This window comes from Haliotis asinina, chromosome 3 (assembly GCF_037392515.1).
Source record: "Haliotis asinina isolate JCU_RB_2024 chromosome 3, JCU_Hal_asi_v2, whole genome shotgun sequence".
NCBI lineage: Eukaryota > Metazoa > Mollusca > Gastropoda > Lepetellida > Haliotidae > Haliotis > Haliotis asinina.
The window spans coordinates 61,811,810-61,834,735 of record NC_090282.1 but is presented as its reverse complement, the minus strand read 5'-3'; the positions used below and the strand labels follow the sequence as shown (position 1 = coordinate 61,834,735).

General features: G+C 39.7%; 1 protein-coding gene across 1 annotated transcript; it reads right to left on the bottom strand.

Annotated features, from left to right (window-relative positions):
• Nucleotides 1-3,251: 3,251 nt before the first annotated feature.
• LOC137278289 (retinal homeobox protein Rx1-like) lies at nucleotides 3,252-22,902 on the bottom strand. The gene is made up of 3 exons (XM_067810536.1): nucleotides 22,333-22,902; nucleotides 8,857-9,095; nucleotides 3,252-4,770 (listed from the first exon to the last, which is right to left on the bottom strand). Exons 1-3 carry the CDS (start codon nucleotides 22,490-22,492, stop codon nucleotides 4,315-4,317), a joined length of 855 nt encoding a protein of 284 aa, XP_067666637.1. The 5' UTR covers nucleotides 22,493-22,902; the 3' UTR covers nucleotides 3,252-4,314.
• Between the last annotated feature and the right edge of the window lie 24 nt (nucleotides 22,903-22,926).

Sequence of the window (22,926 nt, the reverse complement as noted above, 5' to 3'; positions counted from 1 at the left end):
GCGGATGTACAAGATTTCACTTCAAACACTTAAATAGCAGATGTAAAGATCGGTTTCCGGAATCCAGCCGAACGCAATATTGTCAGTATCTTGGTCATGCATATGACAACACCATACCTTTTGTCAAATGAAAAAGATTTAAGACTCTCTTGCCCAATTCAGTTAATCTTTTCTTTTGTTCATAGTTGGCGTCAGCTTCCATTGGTCCATCGGTTGTGCGTTACTCACCGGTTTGTGTTGCCCAAACCTGACTATATATATGATACAGGCGTGATGAGGAAACGTATATAGGATATATGTGTGAAAGATATATTCTTAAACAGAAACGTGTCTGTTTGGGGACTAACTAGCATACTTAAAACACTAGTTTCTAGCGGTCACAAAAATAAATTATGTAACGAAGTTCACAGACGCTGAACCGAGATATATTCCTTTTTGTCCATTCCTTTCTGCAGTGCAAAGGCACCTGGATCGAGCACTTCATTGCACTCCCTTACAGCTTGAGGAATCGCAAACTATGAATAGGGATGTTTTCAACGCCTGATCCGCTCTTTAGTCAAGGCATATTTTGGAATGTGTTAAGTGACTGTTTCCACAGGAACCGGCAGATGGCAGTGTTGACACGAATATTTCAGACGTTTCTAACATTGCACTAACCAATATCCACGTCAAAAGTAGTATTCAGAACATATGTTTGTCAGTCACTGGATTGTGTTGCCCAAACCTGACTATGATATATGCCCCTAATGAAAACATTGTGCCATTAAATATTTCCATAAAGTTTTCATTTAAAGTCTATTTTATTTTACCCGTCAGGATAAGAGAGTTGCTCAACCGGGCTGCTAAATTTAGAACCGTGCCATTCAAACCGTACATAGTACGAAGCTGTGATAGCGAAGTAAATCTTTGGTGGTTATAGGCACTAGAATATGGATAATATTGTAATAAACTGGATAATCCAAGCTGAAGACAATGGACTTCCCTCCATCATTAACTTGACACGACAACATCATGTCAAAATACTGGCAGTGTTCAAAGTAATGATCGACTGTTACACCAAACTCACTCCTTGGTACACGAAATATTGGTAGTGTTTGTAACAATTTAAGTCAAAGCCGTCAATAAAGAAGCGCTACTACCAATATCAATCAAAGTGAAACTTGTTGCCATGAACATGCGAACATTATTTTATTCATTAATCTAAAACTACCAAAAGGCACCAGTTCAAAATCAGTACAAAAGTGCTGAAGACACATTGAACGATCTTAATGTTCCCCTACAGAAAACATCACCAACACCAATTTCAGTCGAAGTCCAAGTCGTTGGCATGGAAACGCAAAACAAAATAAATTTATTCAAAACTTCAAAACTACCAAAAGGTACTAGTTTACCACTGGACCTGTCTATGTGCCAAGTTTGGCGAATAAACATTGAACGGGTTTGAATTTCTGCTCCAGATAAGATATGGCACTCTGAGCAACTTCTCAGAATAAAATACATAGTATTACAAATTCACTAGAGCTAATTCACTAATTTGTACTTTCTGTTACGCAAACAAGTTTATTTATGTCCTCGCATGAATCACGAATGCATCGTGTCGGGAGTATAAGTGCGATGTTTTCGGTATACGGTGATAAGGGAGTGTTCCATTAGGATCCACGAGATGACGTTGTTGACGCGAATATTTCAGACTTTTATAAACACTGAACTAACAAATATGCGGCTTAAACTAATCTTCAGCAACCCATACCTGTTGTAAAAGGCGAGTAACGGGATTGTGTGGTCAAGTTAGCTGATTTGGTTGACACATCTCATCATATTCCAATTGTGTACGCTCATGGTGTTTATTACCGAAATGTCTGACCGAAACTTGATTATGTACAAACTTCCACCTTACAGGTGGAACACTGCTGAGTGTAGCCTTAAACAACAAGTAAACAAATCATTGAACTGATGTTTCACATACCTGAATTGACGATCAAAGCACACTCACTCACTCACTCACTCACTGGAAGGAGGTTCATACCTCGAGTATCAAGTGTATTAGTATCCATTCATTTACGACCACTCTGGCCCCGTTAGCTACTTATCTCCGTTTGACACATTTGCAGCAGGATAGCCTCGGGGTTAAAGCCATCCATTAGCATGTCGTTGACTTGGGTTCAGTTCCCCAGAATGACATTTCTGGCGTTCTCTGTCGTGATATTGCTGGAATATTGCTTGAAGTACCATAAAACAATACTTACGATTTGCCTTTAATTCAAAAGTGAGCATTTCTCTTCCCAGTTATGTCCACCCTTGTAACTCCTCATCTTGTTTGTTTGTTGCTCGTTCGTTCGTTTGTTCTTTGTTTGTTTAAACAATGAGGATTTTTTGGATATAGAACTTCGCTCATATCAATAATAAAGAAGTCCAATATTCACAGAACTGTCCTCGTTAAAATAATCACACCAACTTCTACTCACAACTCAAAGAAGTGTTTGTAAATTTGTTGTTATCTAAAGGGGAACAGCTTGAAAAAAGCGCGTTTGTTTTGTTTTTGGATTTTTTTGTTTGACCTGTTTTGTTTTTTTAGGTGTGTGTGTGTGTGGGGGGGTTGTTTTTGTTTCTGTTCTCTCTCTTCTCTCCGTTCTGTTTGTTTGTTTGTTGTTGTCGTTTGGTTGCCTGGTGTTGCATGATGCACGCGGAAAGAGACACCATCTCTTCTCCTGCGTTCCACGTGAAAAGACAGTAGGGATATTGGATTCACATTTGTCAATAGGCATCCAGTAGACGTCAAGGTTTCATAAATGCAGCTGTAATAAAATATTACGAATGATAAATAACCTCCTTCAATTAATCAGGAGGCACTGACCAACGTCTTGTAATTGCATTACTTCGGGATCTCCTCCCACCATGTCCAGATCGGCGTTGACCCTTCTCAATTAATCACTAAACATGGCATGAATGTTCACATGGGCAGAATGTACGTCATGAAACATTTGAGCAATATTCCAGCTATATGTCGGCGGTCTGTAAATAATCGAGTCTGGACCAGACAATCCAGTTATCAACAACTTGAGCATCGATCTGCGCAATTGGAAACCGATGACATGTGTCAACCAAGTCAACGAGCCTGACCACCCGACCCCGTTAGTCCCCTCTTACGACAAGCAGAGTTGCCTTTTACGGCAATCATGGGTTGGTGGAGGCGTATTCTACGCCGGATGAAACATTTGTATTGGCATTTTAACCCAGACCCGACACAGCTGTAGCTTTTTGTTTTATATTTATTGCATACATCATTCAGCACTACACCACAATGCATAAATCTAGGAAACATTCAAGCAAAGTTTGGGAACTTGATAAGGAACTGTAAAAACTGTTTGTCCACACCACATGTGCCAAGAGAATTAAGATTATATATGTACACCATGCAGCAGGCACGTCACAACTTGACACCATCATACAAGCTTAGAGTATTATCTTAGAGTCGGGGCGGTGGGATAGCCTCAAGGTCTCGCCACCTCAAAAGCCCGGGTTCGATTCCCAACATGGGTACAAAGTGTGAAGTCCGTTTCTGGTGTCCCCCGCCGTGATATTGCTAGGATATAGCTAAGACGGCAAAAAACCATGGCCAAACATCTGTCGACATGGACACATTATCTAACATAGACATGTAATCTAATGTCCATGAACTAATTTTATGTTTATGGTATCATTGTTAGGGAACACCCTGCATCTTAGATCTGTAAACATATATACTTAATATGCTTCATGTAATGACTATAAGCAAGGAAACAGTGTGAAGTATCCACACATGGGACTTACATAACAATCAACAGAGACGTGGTGTGTATAAGTCGATATATGGACGATGTGTACAATGTCCTTGAACACGAACACTAAGTAAAATGTTCATGAACAGGGACACTATGAAAAATGTGGACACCGTGTCAACGACGACATCGATACAATGTCAATGTTCATGGTGGTGTGTGCCCATGATCAGGACGCCATGTCTATACTGAACAGCAAAGAAACGTAGCTGTGTGGTTTTCCCATTTTTTCCAATTTTTCAAATTTTAGCCACAAGACATAAATATGAACTCTTACTTTCATGAGATTTCAATTTTTCGAGACTTGCGTTTCTTTTGCTGTTCAGTATATAATGTCCGTCGACACGATGACCTGTGATCTCAATTGAGCAGTAGTACCCAGGGCGTATATCAAAGTCCATCAAAAGGGACATGAGTATATAGTGTCCATAAAAAGGGATAAAGGTGTATATACAGTCCAGAGGAAAAACACTAAAACCGGAAAACACGGGTCGCTTCAGACCATTCCTCCAGTATATTTCTTCTCAATTGTCTCTAGATGTTCCCTCGCTTTCATCCTAAGTGCCACGATGCTTGAGTTCCGTGGATCGGAGTCACCCAGCTTGGAGGTCAGGGGGTTAAATACCCCCGAGAATGTATGTAGTTTGGATGTGATGGCGTTGGACTGGAATGCTGGAGAGAAGAACGTGGGATATGACGTCGGTGTCTGCGAAAACACTGGACTTAATGACGTCAGGCCTTGCGTAGAAGTTGTTATTGGCTGAGGAGCGCCATTACCGAGAGCGCATGCGCTTGCAATCGGTGGGGTTAGCCAGGGGTCAAGTGGCAAGGTGGAGGTCAACACGTTGGTAGTGCGTTTGGTAACTGGCGGACCGGAATATGTTTCCGTCAGCTTCCCGCCCTCCAGTTTCTCCTGTCGGCGCCATTTTGCCCTCCTGTTTTGGAACCAGACCTGAAAAGAAAAGCAAACAATATGAGTTTGGTTACCGAAACCATAATGACAGTGCTAATGGCTGGTTGGTTGGTTGGTTGGTTGGTTGGTTGGCTAGCTGACTGGTTGGTTGGTTGGTTGGTTGGTTGGTTGGTTGGTTGGTTGGTTTGTCGGTTGAAACCTCACTTAGTAATATCCCAACTATGTGGCGACGGTTTGTAAATAAGGAGAAGACAAGACAATCCAGTGATCAACAGCATGAACTTCGATCTATGCAACTGGTATACAATGAAATGTGTCAGTCAAGTCAGCGACCATGACCATCCAAGTCGCCTTTTACAACAATCATGGGTTTGCTGAAGATCAAGTCCAACATGGATCTTCACGGGTCCAAGCACGAATGGAAATAAGAGAGCTCTTACGAAATACGTGTACGTAAAATGTCCTTGATTTCTGTGGTGTAAGTAAGAATGCCTTAGTTGATGTGCTGCCCTGGGAACTGAGGCATCCTGGTTAGATTCATTTGTAGCCACAATTTGTGTACATCTTTGTTTGAGCACAAGCCGGTATATTACATAAATACTGTTTTTTAAAAACTTGAAACAACACCAGTTCTTTCGAGTGAACATGGTTTTACCCCGTTTTTGAGCAACATTCCAGAACATCAGTACAGAGGACATCAGATATGGATTTTACACATTGCATCCACATGGGAAATCGAATCTGGATTTTTGTCGTGACGAGCGAGCGTTGTATGCCCATTAATTCATTCGAATCGTTATAGTTTGCAAGTGAGGAAGGACTTCGGATGGGGAACTACGGTTGAAAAGAACAGAGCATCCGTACTGAAACTCTCATATCGAGACTTAGTCTATTATATATTCTCCGCATTCGCTATGCAGAGTTGCCTTCCTTTGACGTGACATGATCGTATTATCATAGGTTCGAATCCACTATTCGTCCTGATTAAAATCATTATTTCTGCCACCATTCTCGTCCTGCCTGCCACTGGGCTTTCCCGCAAGGCGGTGGGCGGTTGTGCATTCACTCGTCAGGCCGAAGACCCGGATTCGATTTCTCACATGGGTACAATGCGTGAAGCCCAATTCTGTCTCCCCGGCCATGATATTGCTGGAATATTGCTAAAAGCGGCGTAAAACTAATATCACTCACTGTTGTCCTCGCACATTAAACCTGAATATCGTGATGTTGTAAAATGCTGTTCAGAGTGGCGTTGAATCAAATTCACTCATCAACGTTTAGTGTAAGGCGTTGACATGACAAGTAGTGCGTGCCTTGTGTCTGCTGACCTTTCTTACAAACTACAACTGATTAGCTCGCATTTTCATTGGATAATTCGCCCATTACACACATGTGTAAACTGTGTAATCCCGTGTTAAGAAGCAATGTACGACGTTTTATAAATGGTCCTCCAATCTCTTCAACAGTGTCCAGATTAACCTAGCTTTCAAATTGGCTTTAATGTGACATTTAACTTTCGGTCCGAGACGCCATGCCCAGCTAATAACAAAGTCTTAAAGAGCGCTTTAATTAATTCAATAACAGCCCATTCAATTTGGCGTATTAATTTGCTTCAAGACGCATTACTCAGTTGAGTTGTCGCACGACATGAAAGCGCAAGAAGAAAGAATCCCAACTGGCCTTATCCTGAGGGGGCAAATTAAATAGGGGGAAATTTGTAGCCTATCAGTTCCTCGTTAGCGTGCCAAAGGGAGACGAAATTTGATTTCGTAAAGAATGGCAGCACAGAAATCTGTCATAACCTATTTAACTCCATTACGTTTGCTAAACACTATGGATTTGTTATCGTTGCCCATTCAACATAAATACATGTTTACATTCCCCGTTTCTACACTTTTCATACAAACAGAGAAGTATTCAAATACATATGTTTGTAATTTGGTTAAAAAGGAACCATATTTGTACTGGACAATACTATTTCAGTCTGTATGCAAATTATTTAAACAATGGTGGCTGTAGTACGTGCATCATACGGCATTTCATCATCATGAGTCATGGCCATGTTATTTCTGAGTTTCCCGAATACAAGAACATTCATCAAACATGACATATTGGTGGAAGTGATATTTGTTCTTTGTTATGTTAGGTATAATTTCATATTCTATATTTTTTCTGATACTGGTGCATCAAAATTAATTATTTCAACTACTTTATTTGTATTGTGGGCCTTTTGGCCTTTATACTTTATAATAAAGCACTTATCTGTCTGTCTGTGTGCAACAAAATTGATTATCAATGTCATTTGAACAGTTATTACAATAGATAACATCGACACATTTCAGAGGATTAAAAGGAATTAAATGAAGGCAAGGAGGTGTTGTGATGCAATATTACCAACTCACCACGACAGTTTCATGACAGTTTACTTTCTACGACCAGCTGATTAGGGAAGGTACAGCAAACTTAATATGTGGGGTTTTTTTCTAAATTGGTTTCGTTTGATAACCAGTGTAATGATGACAAGTGCGAGTATCCCTGTGATGGATGGCTAAGCACAGACTGAAGGTGGACAGCCGCTCTGTCAGTTCATGTCCGTTAAAAAGATCTGGAGACAATTTGGTTAAGTGATGACCAGTACGATAACATTAGGATTGCTCATCTATTTTCGGACTATGTTTCGTGAAATCACGACCAAGCAATGGACTGGTAACAGACAAGGTTGTGAACTTTGAACGATATGTCTACGCTGTCTCGGTTTTAGTGGTCAAACCACGACAGTCTGTCCACTTGGACAATGTCTTCACGTCGATGGCCAGACTACAATGAACGTTCCCTACGGAGATCGGTCATTTTCCTCAACGATCACTTTGATAAGGTTCAATTGTGTGCGGACTACGGGTTGCCCAAACCAGGGTCGGGTCAGTGCTTCAGGGGGATATTAAACTCGGTGCGTTTCTCCAATTACTTTGTTTTCAGCACTGACACACAACAAAAGTGATGGAGATGAGGTTTTAGCTCGCTTCACTTCCTCATTAAAGATGTCGTTGACAGTTGGCTTCTTAGCGCGAGAGGGTGCTAATTTGATTGTGAGATGTGCTTATTAGCCAATCAGATACGCTCATTTCTAAGCCATTTGACTCGTATAGCTCGTGCTTGAGACGACACTTAAAGCAACAATTACGACAACTAATGGCGTTACAAATTTCACCGACAAAGAATAACAGTAATACAATTCTGGACAGATGAGAAAATTGAGTAATGAGTTGATAATGACTTGATTATTACAAAAGTTGACTAAATCAAGAGGTATCGGAGTAGTCCGGCCCTCCTTTCTGCTTGATTAAAGAGCGTTTTCGGCTTAATGGAGACTGCGATAAGAGAAGGGAGGTAAGCGAAGGAGATTCAATCAGTAATACGTTACCCCGTATGATATTTGGAAGAAGTTCTCAAATATGATACACTTTCGGGCACAATTAGGGTAAAGGACAACACACATCCCTTTTTGAGCAGGATTAAGAAAGATACATTTTTTAATATTATCGCTGATTAGCTGTGTTTGTTGTAAATGTAAATAGCACTCTACAACACATTATATCACAGACTTATATTTTGATGTTTACCCTTCATTTGTATAACAAGAGTCATTTTGCGATCAGAGAGAGAGAGAAAGAAAGAAAGAAAGAGAGTGAGAATGTTGACAAATTGCATATTTTCTAATATAAGATTTGGTTAAAGTGGGAGTTTTCGTTGCAGCCGATAAAACGATAGATTTATTTGGAAATGTCACTTTTTTCGCGTCTAACTGGCAAGTTGGTTTGAAAGTGTAATCAGGAATACCTGCGTATACCCGTTGACTGACCACATCGTGTCTCAGGATACACGGAGTGTGGAGTCTTTTGGACAGAGGTGTATATTATATTATTTTAGGGGCGGATGATGTACGTCGACTGGTTAAGGTTTTAACCTCATTCCTTAGGTGAAACGAGATTACAACACGTAAGAATCTCAATAAAAGATATGGCATGTCATCTCGGGTACAAAAAATACAAGTGGCACTTGTATAAAATATATATTCCTTTCGTTCTTTATATTTTTTTAATCTTGTACGTTTTGTGCGGAACTCACCTGAACTCTGACCTCTGGGAGATTAATCTTGATGGCAAGCTCTTCCCTGCTGTACACGTCCGGATAGTGGGACTTCTCGAACGCGCGCTCCAGCTCGTGCAGCTGGTATGTTGTGAAAGTAGTCCGGTTACGACGGTGTTTCTTTTTAGGAGAATCGTCATCATCATCCCCGCACTGGCCATCTGACTCCCCCTCGCTGTGACTCTGACTGAGCCGGGACCTCGACATGTCATCTCCAACTGTGAAAAACAACATAGTTAACATGAAGTGAAAGCTTTCAGAATAGCTCATGCGTATGAGCTACGAGGATTTATGGAACGATAAATAAATAAATAAATAAATAAATAAATAAATAAATAAATAAATAAATAAATAAATAAATAAATAAATAAATAAATAAATAAATAAATAAATAAATCAATCAATCAATCAATCAATCAATCAATCAATCCATAAATAAATAAATAAATAAATAAATAAATAAATAAATAAATAAATAAATGTTATATTTGTTACGTAATAAATATTATCTACGGATGCAACGAAGTCCCGTTAATCCAGACAATCCGGTGAAACAGACCGGATGAACAAGTCGAGAAGTATCCCTTTGCCTCTATAGCCACCTGGCAAAACTAATCGCCCAACTGTCTGAATTTCCAGAATTGACTGCAGCTGATGTCAGGAGAGGGAACACTATATGGGACATTGATAGTGCGATGCGGTGACCCTTGTGGTTAAAGCCCTCGCCACGTCACGCCGAAGAGCCAGGTTCGATTCCCTACATTGGTACAATGTGTGACGTCCATTTCTGGTGTCCCCCCGCCGTGGTATTGCTGGGAAATCGCTAAAAGCGGCGTGAAACCAAACTCACCCACTCACTCACATTGACAGTGCTATCCTGAAGGCTGCTTGTACTCGTCATGATCTAGTAACTGGTCTGAAAAATCTCCTACAGAAGGAAACTCGTTGGTTTATTTCTAGGTCGAGTCATACCTACAAGACAGTACTTGCTGTGAGACTCCCTGACGTTGGCAATGAAACAAAGACTTGTCCTTGAAATCCGTAAGTGTGTCTCATTCATAACTGCACTAAGACATTTCCCAGCTATATGACGGCGGACTATAAATAACCGATTTTGGACCAGACATTCCAGTGGCCGACATCATGATCATCGATCTACGTTGCAATCAAAAATGGTGACCACCAACAAAAAGAAGACACCTCTAAAAGATGGGAACATCTGTTGAGGAATGGTTAGCATTATTTATGGTTACCGTTGATAATATCTCTAAAAGGCTGTTTCCCAAAACTACATAACAGGAGGGTGGCTACCGTTAAAAATAACCTGAAGTTTGGACACCGCTAGAACGCATGACAAGGGTGGTCACCGCTAGAACACATGGGAAGGATGGTCACCGCTAAAAACACACGTGAAGGATGGTCACCGCTAAAAACACATGGCAAGGGTGGTCACCGCTAAAAACGCACAGGAAAAATGGTTAGCGCCTGGACATTGCTGGCTTATATTTAGATAGTATTGAGGGCTTGCCAGCCTTTTTTATAAACAACTACGTGTAAAACCCGTTCTTTGTGTATAATAGTAGCTACGCCCCTGCTGGTGGATCGTTACCGCTAATAGTACACCCGAGGGATGATCAGCGATAATAAAGCATTGGAAGAATTCGCTCTGGTCTGCAGCATTTGTTATCACCTTTGATGGTGTTCTTCACATAAAAAATGTTAGTACCTATATGCCTATGAACAGGCACGGGCTTTCTGTGTCTTTACGTCCATGGACAGGCAATTTTTGTGTGAGGCTGTCTTAAGTTATCATCAGTATAAGATGGAAAATATGCGAATAGGGAGAGTGAGTAGCATCTATTTGATTATAGACAGGTCCTAATGTGGCGGTACCTGTTCACCGTAACATGAGCCCCTACCAATGCTCGCCCCGCCCCCCGCTCTACAAGCTCACATCCCGCTGGGATCCCCCAGGCGCTGAATCAGCCATTGTATTTTTTAGCTCCCCCAACATGATAACAGCTTTTCAGAGTTACCTATGCATGAAATTCGCGTTTGCTCTATTATTTATTTTCATCTAATTTAATTAAGATGCTGACAAAACCGAACTGACGACTACGTTTTGAATCTGTCGAGGTTTCCACCCATCTTTTCAAGCCCAAATGCCTCGCTTCAATATTTCTACATATCAAAATTATTATAAATTGCATCGGTTTTAACACCATGGACATCGGAGCGGAGGTCCCTCTAATTGTTGTAACGAGTCGAAGGGTTTACAAATTAGTCGATGGAGTATCTAAGCGAGGCATAATACAGACTGTCAAGATACCGTCAGAGCGTCGCGGTCCCTTTAGCCTCCGGCACTCTCCCGTCACAACCAGAAAACATATTATTTGCTCAAATGCGAAATACAGAGGTGACAGTCTAGTTGAAATTGGGGTAATTAAGGGGGTTTGTCCAACTGACAAGACCCTCGGAACAATTTTCATTTTTTAATATTGGCGGTGTCGTCAGTTTGATCGGGGAACCATCTGCTATGAGCGAGCTCCCGTGGTCGGTAAGATTCCATGCTGGGGTAAGTCTTTATCTCGACACGGGGAAACCCGACCCCTCTAAGTCAGATGGGTTATTGTTATTGTGAATATACAGCCCCTGTGATTATAGCATTACACATCATTGATTGGTGTGGGGTGAGCCACGCCCTGTGTGCTCAGTCCACTTACCTCTACCCCTGGTACACACTTTTGTTGTCCCCTCCTCCCACTTAGTCCAGTCTTACCCCGCCTCACCACCCACCCTGATCTATGTCCGGTCTTCACAGATTTAAACATTCGAACACCGTTAACCAATATTAGAAAAAATAATTGCAATGCCTTACACAATTCCTTTAGCAACCTTAAACCACATCAAGATTTTTTTTAAAAGTATACTTTCCCAACCATTCCACCCTGTTTTTCTTCCGATCGCGTCCTGAATTATAAATATCTACTCTTAATTCGCCATCTCGCATGCGAATTCACATGCAAACATGTCATGTTGTTTCTTACCCAGTTTTCGCGTTTTTGTTGCAGTTTTTTTATGAAACCCATACTGACATCATTGGCCATGTGGTTGCAAGAGTTGTATGTTCCCAAGGGAGTTGAGATTGATAATACGATGTTGCCGTTAAGATAGACATCCAATGATCGAGGGAAAAAACCAGCGCCTTGAGCATGTACGACTTGCTTGGATGTGTGCGCTATATAAATACCACATACATGTAATGATAACAATAAATAAAATTGCTCAAATGCTCTGTATTTAAGCAGTGTCATGACCTGACTAGAATGTGAATCACATTGTCAGCATGTGTGACGTGACATCTCGTGTACATGCTCACTCTTTATATGTAGCTCAATGGCTAGTGTGGTCACGTGTCCTGTAGAAGACTCGTGCTCAGCTTGGTGCAGGATGCGCTTTTACGTGCGCATGCAAGTTTGTTCAAGAAATATGAATAATTCATTATTCATTATGTTAGTGTATACAAATTATTCCCAGTGGAGAGAAAAATGTCCTTCATAGTTTCCCATTATCATCTTTGGTCTTCTTGAATAATAGGAATTTATAATATAATAGGGGGTGAAACTTGAGTAACCTCACTCACAAACATATCCACCTAAACAAAAAAAAAAACACCAACTCACCCACTTACTCGCCTATCAACAAACTCATACACTTTCCAGATAACAACCACCAAACCAAACAACCCCCTCACGCACACCCATCAACCAACACACACACTCACTCAAAATCGTTCCAGATAACAACCACCGAACCAAATAACCCACTCACTGACTCACTTACTCGCCCATCAATCAACCCTCTCAACCACCGGGTCACTCGCTTTCCAGATAACAACCACCGTACGAAACAACCCGCTCACTTACTTACACACCCATCAATCAACACACACACTCACTCAGCAACGTTTCAGATAACAACCACTGAACCAAACACCCACTCACTCACTCACTCACTTACTCGCCCATCAATCAGCTCTCTCAACCACCGGGTCACTCACTCAGATAACAACCACCGTACCAAACAACTCGCTCACTTACTCAAAAACCGTCAAGACAACCACCAAACGAAACAACCCACTCTCTCACTTACTTTCCACATAATAACCAACAACTCACTCACTCACTCATGTTCCAGATAACTAGATCACCTCTGCCCTTTTGTGCCCTTTGGAACAGTCCCCGCCAAAAAGACAAGGACAGGTTTTGCGTTGAGGCGACAAAGCCCAATGTTTATTGTATTTCGGTGAGTGGGTGTACTAGGAACTTCTCATTTCCTCATCAACAAACTAACTTCATTGCTAATATTCTTTAGAGACATCTGTATCAGTACCGTCTAATTTCAGCGCATTTTAAGTTCTACCGTTACAATGTAAGAACCGGTTCCTGACTGAAGAAGGTAGAATGAGTGTCCTGGTTATTGCAGCCATTAATGGACCGTTGTTATGAAATATTGGATAGCACACAAAAATCGATAAATCTTAGCAGAGGACATTAAGAAATGAAAACATTTTAATGATATCTCGCCTGTGCATGTGCCGTTGCTTCAACTAACCATACAATTTACCGACAATACTCTTGTGTGTCTTTTTAAGGACACTTTCCCCAAGACCCAAACAATGCTATCGGGGGAGGGCATAGAGCCGATGGACAAACAGACTTGTCATCCCATAGTGTTGACTATCACGTCTAGCCGACTGATCCGAATCAGCACAACGGCCACCCTCGGGCATTGGGGCTGATCCATTGTTCTAATGTTATAGCCCGATTAGGACAAAGGGTCGGAGGAGGGGAGGGGGGCCGGTCATTTGTTACGTCTTTATCTGCGCGAAGCAGTAGCAGAGTGAGCAAGCGAGCAAATAACGCCATTGTCCGGTGTAAGTACCCATTGAAACCCTGGCCCTCTGCCTTCGTTTAATGAGCGTTATTATCTCATTGTAAGAAGCGAAGCCCAATGCTAATAATATGATATCTCGCATAAAAGGACACAGACAATAACCTGTAATTTTGTTAGAAGAAATCGCAACTCACCATGTAACATATTTTCTTGTCTGAAGACATAATTTAGACTTCAAATTTCGCATGGCATTGAGCGATATTTCCGAGTTATTGGATGTATAATCTAATTAAACCGTTGGGTTCTTAATTCTTGTAATTGTATTGCAAAGGTTAATTAAGAAAAGCCCCAAGAATGGTGATACCATCTTATGTTGACTGATATTAAATAAACCAGCCAGCTTGGACACTGAACAAACACTTGGAAGAAAATGTAATGTTAATGTAATCGTTTCGTGTAAACCAATCATGACGTCATAAATGACTTTCAAAGTTTGGATACAAGAAAGAAATTTGGAAACATTTTTTACAATATCAGCTTTATGCTCTCGTGTTCCAAAGGTGAATGGTTGACTTGCCTCTGAAAGTGTTTGTGATAAGTGTCACCGGCGGAGCAGGATGCGCTCATCTTATCGCGAACACCTGGTATCATCAATTTTTCACAGTGATTTATGAACATATGCTACAAAAATGTTCCAATGCTACAAAATGTTCCAATGCTACAAAAATGTTCCAATGTTACAACAGTCGTGTTTTGGCCAGATATTCTTAAATTCCAATGGAAAGCGTTTTGTTTATATTTTTGTGGACATCGTGCAATGATTTCTTGAAGTATGAATTGTTTAATAGCTGTTATTTATTCGGCCAATCTGTCACAACAATCAACACGATACATACAAACATTCAAGTGAAATTACACCATTGGAAAGGCACAAAAGGCAATTTAAAAACGGCCATTTAACGCTAAATTTTTAAAATTTATCACGCGGACATGTTCATGATAATCTGTCTATTTTACATTTTTATTTGTGTCCTCCCGGCCGATGGGTGTTTTAACTGGGCCGGCGTAACAAAGGCGCGGTTTTCTGCATCTGTGCACGACCCCACACGGTCCCCAGTTCCTGGGTTTTGTCCCTCTTGACAATTAGGAACTTCGTGCAAATGAATAGAAAATCAAATTGAAAATCTAAAAACTGATTCATCCATTCATAACATCTTGCTAGTCAACAGCGTATGACAAAATCAAATCATTTGAATTAAATAGACCAGGTACCCTTATAATTAGTGAGAAGGTATTTCTCTCGCACTGCTGAATTGCTCGCCCCCACATGTTAAGGAAACACAGTCCTGAAGAGACCCTTGGATAAACTGTAACATCTGTTAAATAAATGAAACTGATGAATTGTTTGGTTTTTTTCTGTTTACATAATGAAAAAGTGATTTTGGATTTTCTGTAGCGTTATTGACGATATAACTAATTCATATAATTAATATGCCTGAATGAGCTTTTGATGTGCTTGTATACGCAATGATAACAAAACTGTTAGTTAAGATAAATATCATTATTTTTTTTTAAAAATTAGATGTTTCTGAAGTGTACCCGATGAATGATTCAAAAGAAAACTATTTATAAGATATTACTATGGATTACTATTCTGAAATGTATGATTTGAAAATAAATCAACGACTGGCGTCATTTTGTCATACTATTTTAATCCATAAAGTAAGAACTTGTTTGAAAACAAAGATGGTTTCTTCACCCCCACCATGTCTATGACAACACAGTAACTTTGACTTAGCCTGAATCATTTATACACAAGAAAAGTTAAATGTATTTGTCAAAAAAGCATTAAATAACGCTATTTCCATATTATCCAGCTATTTAAAAGCAATACATTCGATCGAACGATCTCCTGTCTTTTAGCTTAATATGACTGACAATCACAAACAATAGTTACAGCATATGGTGAAATCAAATTACAATTGCAGTCTGTTCATGAAAATGGTATTGATCTAAAATAACATCGAGAACCACCACTTGTTTCGTTCACACGGACTCGCAATCTAATGGCCAAGTACCACTTCAGCCCCAAGTCCAGCTGACACAGAAACTGACCGTCAACCCTCCCACATTTTAAGGAGCCGTGAGCTAATGGGCTTAGCCTTTCAACCTTCACTTTTAACCAAACTGTCATCCTGAAAATTCAACATCTGCTACAAACCCAGGGGCAAAGGCCATTTCCTGTTTCAGAAGTTACACAGCTAAACTGTTCGAAGCTCATACGTAGATTTAAACGTGAATCCTGCGTGGTTGAATGGACTATCTAGCCAAATGTAATCTGACGGGTTTATTTTTAGTGATGTTGTGATGTGAAATGCATTCTCGTACGCAAACATATTGTTATGAATTTAGACCACACCCCACACACAAAATTATGGTTTTTTTCTTAAATTCCTTAAATGTTTTATTTAATCTGGTCTAAAGAAAACAAAAAACAACAAACATCACAATATGACTTATAAAACTGTACCACACAGCCTATCCTGACAACGATGAATTTGTTTATTCATTACAATAATTGTAATACTGTCTAATGCCCGACCGACCTGAATTACTATTTATCTATTTATACCGTATCAAATTGATAGGTTAATAACAGATAGCGGTGTTAGTATCTAAAGCTCACACAGAAATACGATGCTATTTTCCAGCTGATTAGGCACTTATAGGAAACCTGAGGCTATATCAACTGTGGTGCGAGAACGAGCGCTTCAGCAGCGCCGGTCACTACCTCGAGGCAACAACAGATTACATACTCCCTGGTCTAAAATGAGAGTTATCGGAGGAATTGGAAGAATTGGTGAATAGAATGAAATAAAGCGTGTTTTGTGATCGCGTTGCGTTTACCAAAAGGTGGTAACAATTGGTACGGAGCACAAAGCATGGCGTTGTAGTAATGGCGGTGTTAGGCCCTGACATAGGGATTGGTCTAGCGTGAGCTATGGAAATTGATGGATGTTGGCTGGTGATAAAGATGTACAACGTGTTTTCAGGCGTTTGGGGGATTTTTTGCATGTCTAAGAATATATAGGGCAGTGAAAATTACCACTTTCTGTGAACAAGGTGCGTTCGGTTGACCTAGTTTCTATGGAGATGGAACGGCTGATGTGTCTTGTAAGAGTTACAGCGTTGGAATCGTTTTTGGAGTGAATATGGTTAAAAGTGTGCAGTGTGCACGCAAAATATGTAATATTTTGTCATAGGAATAGTAACAGGAATAATTGTAGTACTGGCAGATGTACGAGTAGTAGTAGTAGTGTCAGTAGTAATAGTAGTAGTGTCAGTAGTAGTAGTAGTGTCAGTAGTAGTAGTAGTAGTGTCAGTAGTAATAGTAGTAGTGTCAGTAGTAGTAGTAGTAGTGTCAGTAGTAGTAGTAGTAGTAGTAGTAGTGTCAGTAGTAATAGTAGTAGTAGTGTCAGTAGTAGTAGTAGTGTCAGTAGTAGTAGTAGTAGTAGCAATAGCAGGAGGAGGATCAGCAGCAGCAGCAGTAGCAGCAGTAGTAGTAGTAGCAGCAGCAGTAGTAGTAGCAGTAGTAGTAGTAGTAGCAGCAGCAGCACCAGCAGTAGTAGTTGTTGATGTTGTTGTAGTAGCAGTAGCAGTGGCAGTAGTAGTAGTAGCAGCAGCAGCAGCAGCAGTAGTAGTAGTAGCAGCAGCAGCAGCAGTAGTACGTAGTCGTTTATTTAGTAGTATATATAAGTTGTTGAGCAGTAGTCTGTTAGTAGCAGCAGTAGCAGCGTTAGTAATTTAAGTAGCAGTGGTAGTGGTAGTATTTGAAATAGGTTGCTTGTGCAGCACTCAGTTCCATGCAAAGCTCGCTTACAGCGCTGGAAATACATGCACAGTCATTAGTCAAAGCACCTAAAGGAGTGTGTGTTATGAGATGCTTGCTGGGAAGAGGGAACGGAGCAAACCTCAGATTCGTCGTCTGGGATTCCTCTTTGTGACAGGTGCACTGACCAATTTGTGAGATTTGAATCACTTTAAGTATTGATGATGGTTCTGGTGGTAGTGATGGTGGTGGTGATTATGGGGGTGGTGGTAGAGATGGTGATGGTGGTGGTAGTGATGGTGATGGTGATGGTGATGGTGATGGTGATGGTGATGGTGGTGGTGAAGTGGTTGTGGTAGTGATGGTGATGGTGGTAGTGTTGATGATGGCTGTGGTGGTAGTGTCGATGATGGCTGTGGTGGTAGTGTCGATGATGGCTGTGGTGGTAATGTCGATGATGGCTGTGGTGGTAGTGATGGTGATGATGGTGGTAGTGATGGTGATGGTGGTGGTGATGTGGTTGTGGTAGTGATGGTGATGGTGGTAGTGTCGATGATGGCTGTGGTGGTAGTGTCGATGATGGCTGTGGTGGTAGTGTCGATGATGGCTGTGGTGGTAGTGATGTTAATGGTGGTGGTGGTGATGGTGATGGTGATAGTGATGGTGGTGGTGATGTGGTTGTGGTAGTGATGGTGATGGTGGTAGTGTTGATGATGGCTGTGGTGGTAGTGTCGATGATGGCAGTCTCGAGTGTTGCTGATCGTTGGTGGTGATGGTGTTGGTAGTGGTGGTGGTGGTAGTGATGGTGATGGTTATGGCGGTGGCTGTAGTGATGTGATGGTGGCAGTGTTGGTGATAGCGGTGGTGGTAGTAATGATGATGCCAGTGGTGGTAGTGTTGGTGATGGTAGTGGTGGTAGTGTTGCAGATCGTTGGTGGTGATGGTGATAGTGATGATACATAATGTAATGACAGTTATTGTGATATTGGGGGTAGGGATGGTGATAGTGTGTGGTTACATGTGAAGATAGTATAGAAGCAACACAATGTAGGGATAATGCGAGTCAACTCATTGATGTGAGTGTGTATTGTTTTACGTCGCTTTCAGCAATATTCCAGCAATATCACACCGGAGACATCAAACACTGTACCCATGTTGGGAAACGAAAGCCTGTTTTCCACGTGACAAGCAAACGCTTAACTACAAAGCTACCACTGGCCCCAATGAATGGTGGGGTGGGATGCTGAGGGTGATGGTGGGATATAGTAGTATTCATACATAAACAGGGTTCTGGCCCTAATGTAACCGACTACAGCCCGTATAACAATAGAGGAAATCATAGATTTATGCCTAGTCTATATACTTCACATGACAACTGGAACTTTTATGTTGACCAAGTACCATCAAATATTGCGTAATTTTTTACAACATTTTATCGCAGTGTACTTGTGACAAAAAATCGAAAGCACAAAAGATGAACCATTCATTTGTGAAAACACATTGGACAGAACAGACAAAAAATCAATAATAGTATGTATGTTCTAATTTAGAATGAAACAGAAGAGTATGTATAGAAGATATAAGAGTATGCAAGTACTAATCCACTGTCCTACCAATTAACTTAATCCGTGCGAGGAAAGTTTCAATCACTTTATAACCAAACAAAGTCTACTTGATGTGTGAACATTTTTGTCGAATTTCATGAACATGATCGGGTAAAATGCAATCAGTTTCATACAGTGATATGAAAAATACAATCATTTCTAAAGAGGTTCGCTGCGTATATTCATAAAACGTTCTGGTTCAAAACGTTCAAAAATTATATACGCGACTAATTTTCAAAAAGACACTTTCTTCTGTTACTCCTACAAAGCAAGAACCTCGACAGCTTAGAAAAATTGAGAGAATATTTCAGTCTTATATATTAAATGTGGTTGAAACAAATGTGAATCTAATAGAAACATTAATCGCTTTAGACGTAGTCAGCATTGCCGCATACCATGTTTATTTTAAACAATATATTCAGTGTTTCGTATTTAATGCACTGATTAATAAACAATTTCGTGGTGTATTCTTGTTTGCTGTATGTTGTAATAAATCCAAATATGCTAAACTATATACGTAGGAAGTCTATATACAATTAAATATGGTTTTGAATGTCAAACCTGAATACGCAATACACGCCTGTATATTACATGATTTTTTTAACAATTTTTAATCAATGTAGATCATCAATAACAGTGACGTCAGTCTTCACTTTGACAACCGTCACACGTAATGAAACTTGAAGAGGGAGTAAAAAAACACTATTTTATGTCAAGAAAACCGGTAGATGGAAAAGAACAAAATGCATAATCGATATAGCTAAATGTTATCAGCAGTGTACATTGTAATATATAGTTGTGTTTTCATATCTGTGACAATTCTTTATTAACTGTTACGTGATTGTATCGATTCGATGATAGTTGATTTTTGAAAACGGTATTATTCACACATACATACTAAAACATAATGTAAAAAATGTGCATCCAATACAATAAAGAACTGAAGTAGTCTATCCATAAAAAACGTCCCTCATTATACCAGCTTCAAAATGCCATTCAAAGAAAATTGAAAGCAGACTTCTTTAATCTGTTTAATCCAAAGTGTACGAAATCTACTATATTTACATATATAGGAGTATAATTTAAAGATGTGTAGTTTTATCATGGAGATATGGTTTGTGTAATAATACTTCACGTTTGTATATCTAGAAAAAAATGAAACGGTTTAAAAAAACCGTCAATGTATATCATTACTTACTGAATTGTTTTACACTCGTCAGTTGATAGCTCGCCATAGACCTACATAAATACCTTGGTATGCTTTCTGACGTTAGAGAAACTGTAACTGGAAAATATCGAAAACCGATTGTGCATCCTCTAATATAACGCAAACGAGAGGTCGACAGTGGTGTTGTCGTAGCCCGGTTGTCACGTCGCTTGGTTTTATTGCAAGCGGAAATGATTACTCATTGTGTTACAACTCGTATATATACTGTCTACACTAGTGGAGAAAGTTGATAAGTTCCGCCAAAACCACTGTCTCAGAGGAAAACGTGATTTTGTAAATTAGGGATTCATCACCGTGAAATTACCTTGAGACTTCATAAACAGGCTTATGAAACATGTCGTTTAACAGCTACTACGAACTGTACCCTGTCGTCTCGTCAGGAGAGACGCTGTAAAGTGATAGCGCCCGTTTGGTGCGAACGTTGTGTATGTCTTGAGTGACAGGATCAATTACACAAATAAAAAATAATCAATATCTTTCCGATCGGAGATGGGATCACGTGATTACCGATCAATAAATCTGCGAAACAAGAAGTTTGAAGGGATCTTCTTGTAAATAATGTCTACTATAAATGTGTTGTTTAAATGTGTTGTTTAAATGTGTTGTTTAAATGTGTTGTTTAAATGTGTTAATAGCATATTTTGCTACATTGACACCACGTTCACTCACGACAGAGTATGTCTTTGGTTTGTACCATATGCCTCAAGGATAATTTATCCGTGATATGCACTACTGAGATCATAATCCTTTTGTTGATATGCATCGAATCTAATAAGTCATAACGTGTAAATTAAACTAGTATTCAAGTTGATAATATTTCTGTATTGTGTTATGACAAGTAGGTACATGTCAGTATAATTATGCTAAATAAATTCAAACATATATAAAATTTGAATAATTATGCATAGTTTTAAATTACACATTGTTGTATAATCCACAATTGTTGATAATTGGACAGCGTATGAAATGGACACTATAATAATGCATGATGTGTTTTATCATGCACAGAGAACTACACCTAAGTGTATATATAGTGGGACAAATTAGGGTGAGGCGACGATTGTCCTTGCTGACACAATAATATCATCAAGAAAATTCAGAATCAGACAATTTGGGATTAGAGGGGATTAGAGAGGATCAACGGCACAATACACACATATATAGTGATAGATAAAGTGATCATTTAGATTATTATCTCGGGGAGTTATGAATGTTCCGTCAATTTGTATGTAGTGTGAGGTTGTCAAGAGATACCCATTCGTGACGTTCTATACTGAGATCGGCTTACTTAAGACGGTATCGCGTTCTAAACTGATTCAATTATCGTTATGAATATACCTTAGTAAATAAATTAAACATGACTCAAAACCATTCACGTGTTTGATAATTAAGATGAAATTATGCGTCACGTTTTCATATTTGTAAACATAATTGCATTTTAAAAAATTGTGCAACACGTATGACCAAATTTAATGAATTCAATAAATAACAACAATTAAGCTGCATAAATTCAAAAGAAAAAATAGCATATTGCTGAACAATTACCACGTAATTAGTATCAACATTTATAATTACATGAACACACATTCGTTTATTTAATGATTGGCAATCAAACAGAAAAAAATCAAAATTGATAAACTACCTTTTGTTCTGCTTGATTCGATGAATAAATCTCATGTACTATCATTAATCGTTAAATTGTCATGTCGTAGCATTTATCAAATTTTTGATACCCCTATGAGGTCCATGTTCAAAAGTGATAAAGTTTTCCTAAGTGGTTTCTAACTAAGTGGTGAAATTGTGGAGTAATATGCACAAAATTATGTTTAATGTTGATGATTTAAAATCATATTATATGTTGGATATTAACGTGATTCTTATTGCTATAAATTCTATACCTGATTTCTTCTCTTCGGAAATCCTCTCTGTAACCAAACCTGCATCGGTGAGCCCCCTCAGCATGTCTTGGGTGTGGCTTGGAAAGGGGTGCCCACCCTCGCTACCCCGCAACCCCAGCAACGCATCGATGCTATGGAAGCTTCTCGTCGTGGCACTCATTGATAGTCCGGGTTCGAATCTCAATTCCAGCAAAGACTTGAAATCATATATCCTCAACAAGCGTTTTACCTAATGCTACGTCTTCTTTCAGGAGGAAGCTGGACGTTGTTATTAAGGTAAGCACGTCTTCGAACAATTCATAAAATGACTGTGAAAGTTAAGAACTGTTTCATATCGAGTTAGCAGGTGACCTCCACACAGTGAACCACGTCGGTTGTCTAAATGATATAGCTAAATTAGTCCTCCACGAGCTCGGCACAGGTAGGAATTGTGCCCCTCCACCTGCGATCTGAACGGCAGTGAGTCGCAATCTCCAGCACTGTCAGGGCCTAATGTACTGACCGAGACTGATACAGTTCCTTCGTTGGCTTCATAAAGTAACCTTACCCTTCATTGTTAATATTTCAAATGAGTTTAAGCTAATCCTTAGAGCT

Excerpts from the sequence above, each read along its gene's own strand:
- LOC137278289 (XM_067810536.1), bottom strand. The coding sequence starts at position 22,492 with ATGAGTGCCACGACGAGAAGCTTCCATAGCATCGATGCGTTGCTGGGG. Across the intron at positions 9,096-22,332 it reads TTCCGAAGAGAAGAAATCAG|TTGGAGATGACATGTCGAGG; the intron begins GTATAGAATTTA and ends TGTTTTTCACAG. Across the intron at positions 4,771-8,856 it reads TCCCAGAGGTCAGAGTTCAG|GTCTGGTTCCAAAACAGGAG; the intron begins GTGAGTTCCGCA and ends TTTTCTTTTCAG.